Source organism: Staurois parvus, unplaced genomic scaffold (assembly GCF_062004578.1).
Source record: "Staurois parvus isolate SC_StPar_1 unplaced genomic scaffold, SC_StPar_1.0 ptg000029l, whole genome shotgun sequence".
NCBI lineage: Eukaryota > Metazoa > Chordata > Amphibia > Anura > Ranidae > Staurois > Staurois parvus.
Window position 1 is genome coordinate 11,269,581 of NW_028317825.1, and position 18,728 is coordinate 11,288,308.

The 18,728-nt window shown below is 40.7% G+C and overlaps 1 protein-coding gene across 1 annotated transcript in view; it reads left to right on the top strand.

Moving 5' to 3' along the window:
* Positions 1-18,728, top strand: part of PITPNA (phosphatidylinositol transfer protein alpha) — a 107,526-nt gene that overhangs the window by 55,236 nt on the left and 33,562 nt on the right. Inside the window, exons 6-9 of the mRNA XM_089657899.1 lie at positions 2,258-2,332; positions 13,039-13,122; positions 14,840-14,917; positions 18,241-18,351. Of these exons, the coding sequence (XP_089514025.1) occupies positions 2,258-2,332; positions 13,039-13,122; positions 14,840-14,917; positions 18,241-18,351 (348 nt within the window). The remainder of the gene's footprint in view (positions 1-2,257; positions 2,333-13,038; positions 13,123-14,839; positions 14,918-18,240; positions 18,352-18,728) is intronic.

The following is an 18,728-nucleotide window of genomic DNA, read 5'->3' on the forward strand; positions in this document are numbered from 1 at the left end:
TTCTTTTTAGGGGCCCCCAAATGGGTTATGCTATAATGCGCTAGTATGCACAGCATATTAGCACATTTTGACTGACTTGCTTGTCAAACTGAGCCCTCCAGCGCTACGGTGTGATCGATCCGGGTAGCCCCTGGCAATTCTGTCTTCGCCCATTCTTTCTTCTGGGTTGCATGCCTTCGTCTGTTTGAATGGCCAGGCCACGCTGACATAACTTTCACACTTGCGCACAGGAGTTGTATTGCACGGGTTGGGACCGCTGAGCTGTGTATGTGCAGATCAGGTACATGATGGCTGAGAGGCAAGAGGAAGCATTTATGAAAATAGAGACCAATAGGGTCTCTTCTGTCATAAATACCCCGCCTGTCAGCTATTTTTGAAAAATGTAAGTTTAACACCTCTTTAAGTGTAACTTTAGTCTTAAGTCTTAGTTTTTAAACTAAAGTTCAGTTGGATCCTTTGTATTTGGCTGCTTCCCTTGGGGGGGGGGGGGGGGGGAAGCTCTGCTATGTTCTGCTTGGTAGTTTAGATGCTAGTTCTCTATTAGATTAGCATTCTTCTCTCTGAGGTACCACACTGAGGAGTTTTGAATGTTGAATTGATGAACTAAGGTCACTTCAGACAATCCTGCAAGAAGCCTGAAAGTGAATGGACCACACTGAACTCTGTGAACAATGGACTGGACTGGTTTGGCTTGTTTGAAAGGGTAAACTGGCTGAAGTAAAGATGTATTTGGCTTCCTAGGAGATGGATAGATAGAATTACTAAAACTGGTTAAACATCAATTACAAAGTCAGGTGAAATCAACAGATTATGGTATTCTTTACTTTTCGAGTTATAAGAATTTTACATCAATACCTGTTTTTCTGATGGTAGCAGCAGAAAGTGCATTACAGTAATTCTCATAAAACTTCACAGTTCAGGTACTTGTGGATATTGATACCTTAGATATCAGTGGAAATGGAGAGGACGTTCTTTTTCCAAGCATTGTATTTTAGGCCATCGGGGCAAAAAAAGCTTCTAAAAATTCTTTTTTTTTTTAACTCCTGTATTCACTGCAAATTTAGAGGTAGGTTTTTAGTGACTTGGGAAGTATTTTTCGTGTCTGGTATATACATGAGCACTTGCCAGATAGAGATAGGGGAACCTCCTATATGATGTTAGCCAAGTTTTTTAGTTTGCAGTAATCTGAAAACGACTCAAAAGTTAAGGTGTATTCAAAGTTCCTGTGTTCACAAACCTGCCTCTGGAAGTGGGGGAGAGAAAATCTTACATAAGATACTTTATTTTTCAAAATGGAACTTTAGTCAGACAAGTAAGTGTTTGCAAAAGATTAAAAATAAGTGCCTATACTGTTTAAAATCCAAAAATACACTGTCTCCCTGCGATGCACATGCTCAGTTGCTCACTATTTTTAGGCACTGTGCCAAAATTGTAGAAGCTGATCTGTTGACAGCTCAAAGATTTAATGCTGGTCAGGGGCTATGGGCTTCAGCAAAATGGCAGCTCCCAGCAAAAAGAAACCAGAACAATGCTGGGGGTAATTTACAGCACTCACTAATTTTGGAAGCATAATTATTAACGTTTACTGTGTGTTTTCTGCTATGAACATTATTTTTTTATCATGTTAAGGATAAAGTTCCACTTTAACTGCCAAGTAGTACTCAACAAAAGAGTTGGAAATTCTTATGATGGCATTTGAAGTTCCACGGTTGCAACTGCTGTCACAGCCAACTGTGTGACCTTTTAATTTGTGTTCCACCACACTGTGTAGTCGGCTATTCATGCAGTGGATCCAGAGCTGTTTCTCTGTTACATTTTAGTGCTGGTTTTATTGCAGACAGAATACTTTCCCTTGGGAACATTTGTTGATGGCTCACTGGGGAATGTATTAATAGCTTTGTACCTCCCTCAGTTGCAATTATCTCATGAATCAGTGCCTGCACTGCTAAATGTATTTTACATTGGGTTCGGACCTCAGGCTTGTGCACAATTCTTTAAAAAATGGATAATTAATATTCACTTAATTGTGCATGGTTGTGAAAATAATTTACTGATTCTCATGAAACTAGGTATAATTTTATCACATCATCTTCTCTCTCCATTGCTTAGTGTATTCACTTGATGCTGCATATTTTAATATTATTACGATGTGGTTAATACAACTAACACATTTAATTGCTAATTAAAGTGCACTGTAAAATTAGTGAAGATGGCTCAGTAAGAGGTAACTACATTATGACATATGCTTACATTTCAGAATGAATACATGAAGGACGATTTTTTGATTAAGATTGAGACGTGGCACAAGCCAGATCTTGGCATGCAAGACAATGTAAGTGGCACGCACAAAGCCTCTTCATTATTATCGCTAATGCCATGGGAATTTTTCTAATCACTATGTGTTAGATGTATTTTCAGAATGTTGTAAGATCTTGAACATAGTCTGCTAGTCTGTACTTTTTGAAGGGAAAGTTTATTTATTTTAGAGGATTTTTAGGTATATACTGTATGTTAATATAATTGCCATATGGTTATGGGGCAAAATAAAAGTATTTGGTACACCTTTCTAAATTTTGCTCACTTAGATATATGTTGTCGTCTTAAAAATCCTGTAATTACAGAATAATACCTGTTGCCAGATTTGTGAGCTTGATACTTCTTTTGCTGTCTGTCTTTGCTGCATTAAAATCCCAAGCAGGGTTATTTTAGCCCTGACCGCTTCTCCTCTGGGAACTACAAAATACCTCTCCTTTTATGTTATGGAGGTGAAGAGAGAAGGTATTCTGATGCAGGGATGTTGAATTCATATCGCCCGATGCCTGGGACATGTAGTTCCGGGCGCCGGGCAGGTATTTTTCTTAAACCTTCATCCCTGCTGCGGGTAAGCAGCAGGGCTCACCTGTCAGGTGGAAGCATTCGGGCGGCAGTGCTGCCGCCGATTGCTTCCACACAGTGCCAGCCTCTCCACCCCCCTGTGTGAACCTTCCCCCGCCCACTATCCCCCAGGCTCCGCTTGCCCATCTGCGGGCCTGGGACCGGCTCACTGCCGTCAGCTAGAGTGGAGGGAGGAGAGCGAACACGTCCACTCTCCTTCTTGTCCTGATCCAGAAGTGACGTTATAATGTCACTTCCCGGTCCCCGTTGAGAGAAAGAATGTAATGCAGTGCACTGTGCAATGCATTACATTCAGTGTAGTACAGAGAAGACATCCAGGGTCTTTTAAACCTTGCATGTCTCAATAAAGAGAACCTGTCACCAAAAATGATCACATAGGGGACATGAAGTAAAAAAAAAAATTTTTTCTTTTAATTGTAACTAATGATAGTTACACTCAAGCACATAAGATGCCCCCCACCCACTTATATACGCATGTACAAATGTAAAAGCACACGCTGGGGCGCCTACTCATGAAAACATTGATTGCAATACACATGTTGCATATCACATGCGCTAGGATGAGAGGTATAAGTCTAGCACCAGATCTCCTCTGTAAAACTATGCTGGTGACCTATAAGGTGCTTTAAAGCATCACCTATAGAATATAGAGGGTACTGAAGGTCGTCGCCATTTCACAAGCACACGCAAATTTAAGCTTTCACTTGTTGGTAATCTATTCTTTTTTTTTGTGCCCTAAAATTAACTAACTTGTAATTTTACTGAAATTTTGCAGTAATATCATGCGACATAAAAAATTGGAACTATCACTATTTTATTCTCTAGGGTCTCTGATTTCAGAAAATATATCATGTTTGGGGGTTTTATGTAATCTTCAGGCCTAAAATGATTATTTTAATCTTGTGCAAAAAAACACAAAGGCCCTGGCAGCGAAAGGGATAAAGGATAAGCTTGATACTCCCCTTTCCTGACAAGCACCCAATCAGTGCTCATTACACTGCAAGGTCTCTCCCCTCTGCTAGTCCCCGGGTGCGTTGCTGAAGACTGGGGAGGTGAGGAAGAGATGAACAGCGCAATGTTAAAAATGTTACACATTTAAGTTGCCTTTTGTTTTTAAAATAGTCCTAAAATCACCTCTGATTTAAATACGGTTTTGGTTCAAATGTATTTATTTTTTATCTGGATAAGTAGATTGTTATGAAGGACAAGTAGATTGAGGGCACTGATTTAGTCCCTGGACAAGTAGTTTTTTCAAAAATTTCCACACCCCTGTGATGTCCTAACATATTTCCTTCCTAGAGTAACAACGTTTTTCCATAGATACAATACTGTGAGTGGTCACCCTAGAACAGGAAGTACGTACTGTCTGGATAACTTCGGTAAAAATAAGAAAAAAAAACTTAGAAAAGAAAACTAATACAACCACCACATTTGTGAACCTGTAAGCAACAATATATTTTTGTTTATTCAAGGGTTTAGGTACACTTTAAAGTAGACTTGTTACAACACAGTGGCAAGAATATGATTTAAGGGACGGATCACACCATGCCTGCATCTGAATCGCAGAGGAACATGCTGTGCAGTTCTGTGCGGTGCGATTACAACCCATTCATTTTTAATGGGCCAAAATCGCACCACACCAAAAGTAGTACATGCACTAATTTTTTTAATGCATTGCAGCCAGATCGCATGGTACAAAAGTACTATGCGATCCGGGCAGGGCAAGCCCACTGCATTTGCGATCTGCGTTTTGGGTGTCGTTAAATTTTCCTGACACTCTGCAAATGTAGTGCGTTTTACATGCGGTTTGAATCGCACAAGAACACATTGCGCATTCTTGTGCGATTCAGATGTGGGCATAGTGTAAATCGGCCCTAAAAATGCATAAAGTTTCTTCAGCAGATCCAGGAATTTGGGCAGCTGTGCATATAACGACATTTAAAGGAAAAGTCCACTTTGGCCTAGTCCTCTTTTGTTCAAGGTGTCACTAACAGTAGACTTTAGCAGGAGCACACTTAACTATGAAAGGAAAAGACAAGATTTGAATATAAATATTTATAAACTATTAAAAAAAAAATCTCTAGATCTACTGATTTGTCATTGTTTTCACTCAAGGTGATCTCTGGTTTTGCATATTTCTTTTGTTGTATGCTTGATTTGAATTGCCCAGGTTTGTGACAGATTTTCTTTAACCACCTCACAACCACCCATGTAATTAAACTGTCAGTCGGGGCACCTTTTTGTTTTGAGAGGACATATATAAACATCCATCTTTGTAATGTGCATGAGTGCCAGATGCACTAACAATTCCTGTGATCAAATGGTCATTAGATGGCACGGATCAAAGGCAAAAAACAAAGAGCTAATCAGAGTGGCTTTGTTCCTTGTGATCCCTGTGCACCAATCACAGCAATCCCAAGTAATAAACACTGGCTATGTTCAGCAGCCAGTCCTTCTTCTTCTCACAACAGCTTGTCTGTGTAAGAAGAAGGAAACATTTTGCTCAGCCACATCTCTTGGGCAGCTGCAGAAAGAGGAAAGAAGGGCGGAAGTGGGAAAGCTGGTGCACTGGTACACCCTCTCTACCTACACAAAATGAGCCTGTCCAGAGCTTGCTGCTGAGGGGAAGAGAGCAGACACAACTGATGTTTGAGCCATCCCCCCTCCAGCATTTACACATTATTATGACACCTCTACAGTGGGAAAAATATTTATTTGATCCCCTGCAGATTTTGTAAGTTTGCCCACTTACAAAGAAACAAAGGGTATATAATTTTTGTCATAGGTGTATTCTAAATGATAGAGACAGAATATCAGCTAAAAATCCAGAAAAACAACATGATACAAATGTTATAAAATGAGTTGCAGTTCAGTGAGTAAAATAATTATTTGATCCCCTACTAACCAACAGTAATTTAGCTCCCACAGACTGGCTATGCGCTCATGTGGTACACGGATTAGCCCTATCAATTTAAGAAGGTGCTCCTAACGACAACTCGTTATGTGTATAATGGACACCTGTCCTCAGAATTTCTGTCTTGGGCACCACCATGGACAAGACCAAAGAACTGTCAAAGGATGTAAGGGACAAGATTGTAGACCTGCACAAGGCTGGAATGGGCTACAAGACCATCAACAAGAAGTTTAGTGAGAAGGAGACAACTGTTGGGGTGATTATCCACCAATGGACGAAATGCAAAATAACCATTAATCACCCTCCGTCTGGAGGTCCATGCAAGATTTTGCCTCATGGGGTAAAGATGATCATGGGAAAAGTGAGGCATCAGCGCAGAACTAAATGGGAGGAGCTTGTGAATGATCGCAAGGCGGTTGGGAGCACAGTCCCCAAACAATTGGTAACACAATACACCACCATGGATTGATACCTGCAACGCCCGCAAGGTCCCACTCCTCAAGAAGGCACATGTTCAGGCCCATCTGAAGTTTGCCAATGAACATCTAAATGATTCAGAGAAGGATTGGGAGAAAGTGCTGTAGTCAGATGAGACCAAAATTTAGTTCTTTGGCATTAAATTGACTCGCTGTGTTTGGAGGAAAAATAATGCTGACAATGACCCTAAGAACACCATCCCTACTGTCAAGCACAGAGGTGAAACATTATGCTTTGGAGCTGTTTCTCTGCTACAGGTACCGGCCTACTTTGCAACATTAAGGGGCCAATGGATGGCGCCATGTACTGTAAAATCTTAGATGAGTACCTTCTTCCCTCAGCAAGAACACTGAAGATGGGTCGGGGATGGGTCTCCCAACATGACAATGACCCAAAACATACCACCAAGGCAACAAGGAGTGGCTCAAGAAGAATCACATTAAGGTCATGGAGTGGCCTACCAGTCTCCAGACCTTAATCCTACAGAAAATTTATAGAGGGAGCTGAAACTTCAAGTTGCCAAGCAACAGCCAAGAAACCTTAAGGATTTAGAGAAGAACTGTAAAGAAGAGAGGACCAAAATCCCTCCTGAGATGTGTGCAAACCTGGTAAACAACTACAAGAAACGTCTTACCTCTGTGCTTGCCAACAAGGGTTTTTCTTCCAAATTCTAAGACCTGTTTTGCTTGGGGATCAAATACTTATTTTACTCACTGAACTGCAACTTAATTTATAACATTTGTATCGTGTTTTTTTCTGGATTTTTGGTTGATATTCTGTCTCTATCATTTAAAATACACCTATGATAAAAATGATAGACCCTTCATATCTTTGGAAGTGGGCAAACTTACAAAATCTGCAGGGATTGAATAATTATTTTCCCCACTGTGTATACAGTTGTGCTCAATTGTTTGTAAACCCTGGCAGCAATTTTTGGCATTGATATTGAAAATATGGTTGATCATGCCATAAAAACCTGTCTTTAATTTATATGCATATATTTGCTTATATGAAGCCATTTATTATCACATAGTTGTTTGAATCTTTTTTAAATCATAATCGCAGAATACATTTTGGTCTAAATTTATAATAAAGAGTTTTTTTTTCTTCTACTAGTAATGGCGGCAATGAGCGACTTTTAGCGGGATTGCGGGACGGCGGAGGATATTCTGACACTGGGGGGGAACTAACTTGGTGTCACTGACACCCCAGTAACACCAATACAGTGATCAGTGCTAAAAAAAAGCACTTACACTGTACTAATGAAGGGGTTAATGTGAAGGACAATCAAAGGGTTAACTGTGTGCTGGGAGTGGTTTACTAGTGGGTGGGGTGGTCTTCACTGTAAGCACACTGATTGGGATGGCTGTACTGTGCACAGCCATCCCGAGCAGTGTGCTCCAGCTGACGGAGGAAGATTGTAAAGAAAACAATCTTCCTCCCCGTCGGAGATGCTCGGTAATCACCAGGCGCCGGTGGGTAGTTACCAACCAGGACCCGGTGATTGACATGGTGCGCGCGCTCCCCCTACCCGGAAATGCAGAATGACACGTATATAAGTGATCCTGCGCACAGGTGCTGCCCTGTAGCAGTATATCTGCTATCAACCTGATTCTGGCTTCGCTACCTTAGTCATTGGAACAATATGCTGCCAGTAAAGAACATTTGTCCTGGGTGATTGACTTACTAAGTAGTGAAGCAAGGTTTGGGATAAGGACTGTGGAAATTTTTTAAATAACTACTTGTCCACGGACTAAATCAGGGTCCTAATCTACTTGTCCCTCATGACAATCTACTTGTCCAGATAAAAAAGAAAATACATTTTAACCAAAATCATATTTAAATTTTAGGGATGTCTGGGGATTTTAAAAGTGAAAGGGGCTTTATGGCAAAGTAAATGTTTAATATTTTTAACATTACGCTGTTTATATCCTCCTCACCTCCCTGCCTGTCTTCAGCACTGCACTCGGGAACTAGCACGGAGGGGAGAGACCTTGTAGTGTGATGAGCACTGATTGGGTGCTCATCAGGAAAGGGGGAGTGTCAGGCTCTCTTATAGCTCAGCAGAAGCGCATCTGCTGAGCGAGTGAATGAGGCGCCGGCCCAAATGAGAAAAAAAAAAACATATTCCTTCAGTTTACGCTCACACACAGAAGCAAGTGAGTGCTCAGTACAAGTGCCTGTTGAACAGCTAAATCAAGCTCTGGTGTCCACTCCATTAAAGGATAAGTTCACCTTTTTAAGTAAATAAATAAATGCACATTTTTTTGCAGGAGCCTGGAAAGCATTGCACCAGACGTCAGAAAATCGCTCGTGCCATGCAGGACTCCTGCAAATTGTCAGTGTAAGTTGTCTGCTTGTACATTGTACAGGAAGGTAGTTTCACACTGACACAAAAAATCAATGAACCACCAGAGTGCTCAACAGAGCCATAGTAGTTCACTGAGAACTACAGGCCGACATCCACAAAGGATATCGGTATTCATAGTTGATTCATTAACAGAACTCTGTAAATAGATGACGCAGCCATAAACCTAATCATAACTCTGAGCCAAGCCTTAACTATTCTCCAGCTATTAGTTCATCCCATTATGATTACAGTTTGAGAATTGAAGTGGACTGGACCTTATTTGTACAAATGTTTCATTGTATAACTCCTGGCAGGAAGATGGACACCTATAAAAAATAGTTCACAGAGAGTCTTACTTGCGCTTCCCAGTCATGTGGTTTTTCTCTATAGCACTGTGTCATTTTCATTCTGGTAACCTTACTACCTGCAATTTTTTTCTGGCTATCCTTATTTTTTTTTTTTTAATAAAACTTTTAATGTATGTTTACTTGCTAGCTATCTTATGACTTCAGGTTACTGTACCTAGCTTGGTCAAGGCAGGGCAGTGACATCACGCTCCACCCGCACATCCACATTATTAATTCACAGGGATCATAGTAAAACCTAATTTCTCTGCACCACCTATTACTATCTCAAAACAAACAAAAAAAATTATATATATATATATATACACACACACACACACACACTGTATTGCCAATAGTATTGGAACACCCCTCCAAATCATTGGATTCAGGTGTTCCAATCACCTCTATGGCCACAGGTGTATAAACTCAAGCACCTAGGCCTGCAGACTGCTTCTACAAACATTTTGTGAAAGAATGGGTCGCTCTCAGGAGATCAGTGAATTCAAGCGTGGTACCGTGATAGGTTGCCACCTGTGCAATAAGTCCATTTGTGAAATATCCTTGCTACTAAATATTCCACGGGCAACTGTTAGTGGTATTATAAAAAAGTGGAAGCAACTAGGAACAACAGCAACTCAGCCACGAAGTGGTAGGCCACGTAAAATGACAGAGCGGGGTCAGCGCATGCTGAAGTGCACAGTGTGGAGAAGTCGAAAACTGTCTGCAGAGTCAATAGCTAAAGATCTCTAAACTTAGTGAGGCCTTCAGATTAGCACAACAACAGTCCGTAGAGAGCTTTATGGAATGGGTCTCCATGGCCGAGCAGCTGCATCCAAGCCTTACATCACCAAGTACAATGCAAAGCGTCAGATGCAGTGGTGTAAAGCACGCAGCCACTAGACTCTAGAGTAGTAGAAATTTATTCTCTGGAGTGACCAATCACGCTTCTCTGTCTGGCAATCCGATGGACTTGTCCGAGTTTGGCGATTGCCAGGAGAACGGTACCTGCCTGACTGCACTGTGTCAAGTGTAAAGTTTGGTGGATGGGGGATTATGGTGTGGGGTTGTTTTTCCGGGGGTTGTGTTTTGGTCCCTTAGTTCCAGTGAAGGGAACTCTTAAGAAGTCCGCATACCAAGACATTTTGGAAAATGTCATGCTCCCAACTTTGTGGGAACAGTTTGGGAATGGCCCTTTCCTGTTTCAACATGACTGACACCAGTGCACAAAGCAAGGTCCATAAAGACATGGATGAGTGAGTTTGGGGTGGAGGAACTTGACTGGCCTGCACAGAATCCTGACCTCAATCTGATAGAATGAATTAGAGCGAAGACTGTGGGCCATGCCTTCTCGTCCGACATCAGTGCCTGACCTCACATTCTGGAAGAATGGTCAAACATTCCCATAGACACACTCCTAAACCTTTTGGACAGCCTTCTGAAAGAGTTGAAGCTGTTATAGCTGCAATGGGTGGGCCAACTCAGTATTGAACCCTACAGACTAAGACTGGGATGCCATTAAAGTTCATGTGCGTGTAAAAGCAGGCGTCCCAATACTTTTGGCAATATTTTGTGTGTGTGTGTGTGTGTGTGTGTGTATATGTGTATGTATGTGTGTGTGTATATATATATATATATATATATATATATATATATATATATATATATATAACACACACACATAGTCACACACCTTGCCAACTACTACTAGTGAACATACAATTCATACATCAGTAACAAAAAAAAAAAGAGAATGAATAATATATAAATAAATAAAACAATAAAACACTTATGAATAGAATGTGTCGTACAAATACCCAATAAAGTGCTTCCATAGCAACCAATCTAATGACAATGTGTAAAAAGTCTAAAAACTGAAAAATGTTCACAAACTGTGCCAGTCCAGTCTCCAATTTGCAGTCAACTGTTTGACACTCCAATCCAAATTCCACTCCTTCTTGTGCTCAATCCCACAATCAAAGCCAATAATAGTGGATGTGCTTTCACCTCCAGAGATGAACCTCTAAGTCAGTGGTCTCCAAACTACAGCCCGGGGGCCAGATGTGGCCCTTTGCTTGCCCTGATACAAACACTATTTCTCCCCCTGACACCAACAAAGGGGCATAATTCCTGCTACTGACATCAACAACAGTCATTGAAACAAACTATGGGGCACTATTCTTCCCATTGACACCAACGATGGGGCACTATTCTTCCCACTGACACCAACAATGGGGCACTATTCCTCCCACTGACACCCATGATGGGGCACTATTCTTCCCACTGACACCAACGATGGGGCACTATTCTTCCCACTGACACCAACAATGGGGCACTATTTCTCCAACTTAAACCAAGAATAGGGCGCTATTCCTCCCCTAATAGAAGATGCATTGTTCACTCCAAATGATGCAGGACAATTTCTTCTCTCAATGGCCACAGTCCGGCCCCCCTAAAGTCTAAAAGCCAGTAAACTGGCCCTTTGTTTAGAGTGTTGGAGACCCCTGCTCTAAGTTAATAGAAGGTCATACACAGCCTAGAGATAACCACCCCCTCCTGCAGTATTGCAGGGATCTGTGAAAAATCTACAAATCCCATCTGCCACCACGGCAGATGGACTTGTAGTTCTCAATAAACTACGAGTACACTGATCAGTGCGCTCGTAGTCCATTCACTCTTCCTCCAGCTCTTTAATTGAAATCCCGTACGGAGGTATGGGCAGAAAGCTGGAGGGCGAGTGGGCAGGAGCCTGACATTTCACCTGCGATCCACCACCGCTTAGATCAAGGGCAATGGCCCTTCATCCTGACATCTTTAACCTCCTGTGTCAGAAATGACAGATTCCAAATGTGAACATCCTGGCCTCCAGATTCAACAAGTTACCCTTTTTGTGCCCAGGACCAAAGGTCCTTTAGTGCTGGCATCAGAGTCTTTGGTAATTCCATGAACTTATGACATGGACTCAGGTTTACATCTGCCTTCCCTCCAATGTGGATTTTTTCTTTGCAATATAGAGACAGAGGAAAAAATTGGTGACCCGAACAAAATTTGCCCAGAAGTACCTGGTGCACAGACATATTGCAAACTTCTGGGAGACTTCCCCTAGCCTCTTCCAAACAGGCCAGACCTGCTGACTTAAGTCCCCTGCTCGATCCTGATTTTCAGTCATTCGTTTTAATTACATAGCTTTTGAAATCCAGGTCTTAAAGAAGAGGGGTATAGGTGACTGTCATTTCCACATTACCCAAAAGTTGGGACTTGACCAAAGCTTGGCTCTAAGTACTCTTAAGGGAAATGTTTCGGCCTTGTCCATTCTGTTACAAAGACCTTTTGCTTCACTTTCACTTGCTAAAATCTTCATTTAAGGTGTCTCACTGATCAAATCCACAAATCAAATCCACATTACAGACTATCATGACTGTCATGTCTGTGTTTGAGTTAACGTATCTCTTGTAAGGAGCCCTTCCTAATTCTTCAAAAGGATATAGTAGTCTTACATCCATGACCCTCCTATCTACCTAAGATGTTGTTGGCCTTCTAACTTAATTAAGAAATTGTCCTTCCTTTCTTGTGTCCTGCACTCTGAAGCACCTTGAAGAAATGGCTCTCCATTGTTTGAACGTATTTAGAACTATCAGAACCTATCTAAAAGCCATGGCTTCTAAACCAAAAAAATGGAGTCTTGTTATGCCACCAGGGTCTTTGAAAGGACATCCTGCTTCCAAGTCCACTATTGCCAGATGGATAAGACAACTCATTTCAAGACCTAATGTCTGTCCAACGGTTTTGCCAGTGTCCAATCACCTGAAGGCAGCAGCCTATGATTCAGGGTCTATAAATATGCTGCAAAGAGGAGCTTTAGTCGTGTAACTACTCAGAAAAACATTGATAAAGGTATTTACCTTGCGATTTATGTGAAAATGTATCCAGGTAATGAGGAGGCAACATTTTAAAGGGGTTTTTTTTTTTTTTTTTTTTTTTTTTTTAGCATTTCCTTCATACTTTCACTACAATTGTTCTGCATGTTACATGTTTAAATGCTCCCTTTCTCTCTGCAGGTTCATAAGTTAGAGCAAGATGCATGGAAAAATGTGGAAGTAGTACAAATTGATATTGCAGATCGAAGTCAGGTTCTCTCTAAGGTTGGTATATTATGTGGTTTCACTGTATATTTTCAAAATGGTTACAAAAATGGTTTCAAAATGGCTGGGATTGAAACAGAAATCTAATTTTCTAACTTGGCTAGCTTAATCTCTTACTGAATGTTGTGCAGTCTTTTACTTTTTTTCTGCCTGTGCTTTTCTTATCTAAACTTGCAGTGAACTTGAATGATACACTTTCACACCCACCATGATATTGGTTATAGGATATGGGAATAATTGGAGCAAATTATATAGAAATAAAAATAGTGTATTGAAAGGGTTGTCTGTGTGGGAATGCTCAGATGGAAGCAGTCATTTCTTGTTTACAGACTGCATACTATTTTTGTGTCAGTTGTTGTGCAGTTAGTAGATAAAAAAAATGAATGAAAGAACCCCTGTGCTAAGATGACCCTAAATAGTAATAGAGCTGCTAACACCTACTATGTACCAATATACCATAAACTAAAAAAACTAAAAAAACTATAAAAAAAAAAACCATATGCACCATTTTCATAGTTTTTTTTGTGCAGTTAGTAGGTTCATCTTAAATGTCCTGGATTTACATTGCATGCCAGGCTTCAGGAAATGGCATCTTCCTTTGGCCTTTTTGCATAGGTGTAAAAAATTACTTTTGAAATTGCTTTATATTCTTCTGTGATGCCACATAGAGGAATGCAGTTGCACATGGTGCCCCTAACCAAAAGCAGGACCTTTTTTTCTGCAGTTATATTTCATGCTACCCAAACGAAGTTCTGATCTTAGCTAAACAATAGGACTTTAATGTATTGTATGGAGGTGTCTGTAGCAGGAGCTCAATTGTGGTCAGATGTTAAAGCATACACAAGAGCCCTGCAGTTCTACTTCAAAGGCAGGTTCTCATTTACTCAGTTAAAAGTGAACCCTGCTTGATATCACTTGCTGTGTTCAATCTGCATTTGAACCCAAAATGATTGGGTGTCCAAATGTAGTGGCACTATAACTTCATTTACTGACTAAGGCTGCCCTTCTAACAACTGTGCTGGCCAGCATTTCTCTGAAGTGAAGGGGCATGTATGGTGACTGTTTGTGTTTAGGTTTATGAAGCAAGACTAGGGAGGTGCTGTAGTCACCTCCGGTGCCCACCTATTAGAAAAAACAATAGTGATTGGACAAATCTTAAATGTTTTTCACCCATCCAGCCATAGATGAACCTCAGTCAGTTTCATTTGAAGGGAGCCAATAGATGTAATTTCAACTAGATTGAAGAATGTCATCCACTGTCTATGGCATGGGTGCTCAACCTATGGCGCTCCAGCTGTTGCGGATCTACAAGTTCCATGAGGCAATGCAAGGCTGACCGTTACAAGCATGACTCCCAAAGGCAGAGGCATGATGGGACTTGTAGTTCTGAAAAACATGGAGGGCCACAGGTTTGGCACCCATGGTATATAGGCACATATAGTCTACCATGACGGTGTACACTGCAACAACTTGTTTCCTGTACATAACTGCTTGAAATGAGGACTGCTCTTTAAAAATTAAAACTTGTTCTTTTTTACTTTGCATTTTATTGTTCTAGTTACACATTTCAGAATGTTAAAAAAGCACGTTTATGTTTTTGTAAATCTTCAAGGAGAACATATTTTTCCGCAAGTGACATTTGCTTTGAAAATATTGTTGGAAACTGAATTTACATGCCTGTTCTCATTAATGCATTTATTGATCAAATTCATTTCAGGATTATAAACCAGAAGAGGATCCAGCAAAATTTAAGTCTATCAAGACTGGTCGAGGACCACTATCTCCAGATTGGAAGGTAATTATATGTCTATTTTCTTATAGTAAGATCATAACACATCATACAGTAACAAAGATCCATGGTGCAGATGGAGCTTTGGAGACCAGTGCAAGCTGTTCATTAGAATGCTATTTTGCCATGGATGTTTGTTTGAGATATGCTCAGGGATGTTGAATTCATATCGCCCAATGCCCAGGACATGTAGTGCCGTGCAGGTATTTTTCTTAAACCTTCAGCCCTGCTGTAGGCATGCAGCAGGACTCAACTCTCAGGTGGAAGGGAAGCATTTGGGTGACAGCGCTGCTGCCGATTTGCTTCCACACAGGGCCAGCTTCTCCACCCCACGTGTGAACCTCCCCCCCCCCCCCCCCCCACTATCTCCCAGGCTCCGTTTGCCCATCTGCGGGCCCGGGACCAGCTCACCACCGTCGGCTAGAGTGGAGGGAGGAGAGCAGACACCTCAACTACCCTCCCCTTCTTGTCCTGACCCGGAAGTGACATTATGATGTTACTTCCGAGTCCCAGTTGAGATAATGTAATGCAGTGCAATGTGCACTGCATTACATTCAGTGTAGTACAGGGGAAACATCCAGGGTCTTTTAGACCTTGTATGTCTCAAAGAGAACCTGTCACCAAAAATGATCACATAGGGGACATTGTCCCTTATGTGATGAAAAAAAAATTAAAGAAAAAAAACACCTTTTTTTTGTGTTTTTTGTTTTGTTTTTTTTTTTTAATTGTAAAAAATGAAAGTTACACCCAAGCACATAACATTCCCCACCCCCGTATACACGCATGTAAAAGCACACGCTGGGGCACCTACGCATGAAAACATTGATTGCGATACACATGTTACATATCACCGTGCATGCTAGGATGAGAGCAATAATTCTAGCATCAGAGCTCCTCCTCAACACTATACTGATGACCTGTAAGGGGCTTTAAAAGTGTCACCTATAGAAAATATAGGGTACTGATGTTTGTCGCCATTTTATAAGCGCACGCAAATTTAAGGTTTGACATTTTGGATATTGATTTACTCGCTGCAACCTCATCTTTTATATTTTACAAAAAAATAGGTTAATGTATTGCTTTTTTGCGCCCTAAAATGAACTAACTTGTATTCTTACTGAAATTTTGCGGTAATATCATGTGAATGTGACATGGAATTACCACTATTTTATTCTCTAGAGCAGGAGTGTCAAACTGGCGGCCCTCCAGCTGTTGCAAAACTACAAGTCCCATCATGCCTCCACCTTTTGGAGTCATGCTTGTAACTGTCAATCTTGCAATGCCTCATGGGGCTTGTAGTTTGACAGCAGCTGTAGGGCCACCTGTTTGACACCCGTACTCTAGGGTCAAACAGGGATTTCAGAAAATATATCATGTTTGGGGGTTTTATGTAATCTTCAGGCCTAAAATGATGTTTTTTAATCTTGTGCAAAAAATGCAAAAACAGCTCTGGCAACGAAAGGGATAAAGGATAAGCCCTTTAAGGACACTCCCCTTTCCTGACAAGCAGCCAATAAGTGCTCATTACACTGCAAGGTCTCTCCCTTTCCAGCTAGTCCCTGGGTGCAATACTGGAGATGGGGTAGGTGAGGAGGAGATAAACAGCGCAATGTTAAAAATGTTACACATTTAAGTCGCCATAAAACCTTTTTTTTTTAAATAGTCCTAAAATCACCTCCGATTTTGGTTAAATTTTTTTTTTTTTTATCTGGACAAGTAGATTGTCATGAGGGACAAGTAGACTGGGACACTGATTTAGTCCCCAGACAAGTAGTTTTTTAAAACATTTCCACACCTGTATGCTACTGTATACTACAAATACTTGAAGAGTATGTAAACCCAACATTTCCTATTCCTGAAATGTGCCTGCTATACCATGAACTTGTATGAAAAAGTATCCTGTTTTCTTCGTATTGCTTCCTTTCTGTGAAATCCCTGGTGTTCCTGTCAGTCCTTCTGCTTTCCTATTAAAAACTGACCACACTAGGCATGGGAGCAAAGCACGGTCAGTTCTCTAGCTATGCAGGGAACTCAGTGTGCTCTCCTCCAATGATCAGTCTTGTCCTGACACCCCCTCTTCCCCTGCAGTCTTTCACTGGGAAGGTCAGTGTTCTGCTATTTCTCCACCCTCACCTCTCTATGCAGCTTAGAACAGAGGAGGGAATATGATCAAAAAGGAGAAAAAAGGTGTACATGATGGTTTTTTTATATCTATATACAAATGTTTTGCTTTTCATTTATTTTTTAAATTGAATGAGTTGTTTTACAAGGCGAGGATTTACAATCACTTTAATTGTAGTTTTCCTGTTTGTTTTTTTTAATTATTTATTATTTTTTATTCATGTATATATTTAACTTTTTTTTTTTTTTTTTTTTTGTTTTCTTGCCAACAGAGTGGTTTACACTATGAATAGTGCAGGTTCTTTCAGAAAACTAGAAATGTAAAAAAAATGCACTAAGCCAAGAAACCAGTTCAGTGTCGGTTTACAGTTTAATTATGGTCAAAATAAAAAATTACGTGTATGATACAGTCTGTCAGTAGCATTAACACAGCAGTCTGTTTTTTTTTTTTACTCTGTAAGTCTGTTTTTCAAATCCCTTAAACAGCCCAAGCTGTTCAGCAGTGCAATAGAGGGTTGAAATAAACCTTTTAACGCCAACAATGGTTTGTCAGCTATTATTTATAATTATAATTTTGTACACTTCATAATATTTGCACAAATGTTTATCAAACTATATTTTTATTAAGAATACACTAAAATCATTAATAGTACATAATAGTACATACAAACGCAACAAAAACGGTGACAAGATTGACAGGAAACCTGAAACTACTGGTGACAGGGTAGGGACAAACTGGGGCTACACAGTAGGGGACACACTGGCCACATGACTTGTGGTTGCTGTCATTAAGCACACTGATTGCTGAATCAGTGAGCTTGCAGAGTGGGGGGGGGGGTCTGTACTGCCAGGGACCTAAAGCAGAAAATCACCATACCACTAACTGCATAGGATACAGGAATGGGCTACACAGGGACACTGGCCTCATACTTGTAAAAATGATCAGAAATCACGTCCACAAAGCCTGAAAGCAAGAAGACAGGAGCTGCCATGTTTACTTGCCTTGTGAATGGGTTCAAGCCTGTTGCACGCAGTTAGGTCCCAACACAACCTTTACGTCCGTGGCAGTAAAAAGGTGTAACCACTACATGCGAGAAGAGAGTATGATTGGCATCTCTGGCACCAGTATTCATCATTCTTGCTACTGACTTGCAATCAGTTTTAGTCACAACTGATCCTTTACTTTTTTGTTTTACTGATTGTTGTAGAAAATATTGGGACAACGGAAGGACATTCCTCATATGTGTTGTTACAAGTTGGTGACTGTCAAATTTAAATGGTGGGGTCTACAGAACAAAGTGGAGAGCTTCATACAGAAGGTGAGTGCACATTAGCAGGTAGCAGCTGGAAATTGTTCATCCTTTCTTTGAAGTATCACATTTTACAACACCAACCACTAATTAGATAAAGGAATGGCTTCTTTATCAGATACTCTGACCACCTTGTGTTACAATCACCTTGTCTTTCTTTCAACTTCATTGGGACAATACTGGCATTTCCAGTTCACCAGCTCACATATAAGTACAAGACCAAACTTTTAAGTTAAAAAAAGAGCTAACGTTTTAGATCAAAGGAAAGTCCAGGAGGCCGCACCAAAACACTTATCCACTTTATTGTATAGAAACGCACCTTAATACTGTATGCCAATGGGGGGAAAAAAAGGTTCATGCGTATTACACTAACCTCAGCACTTAAT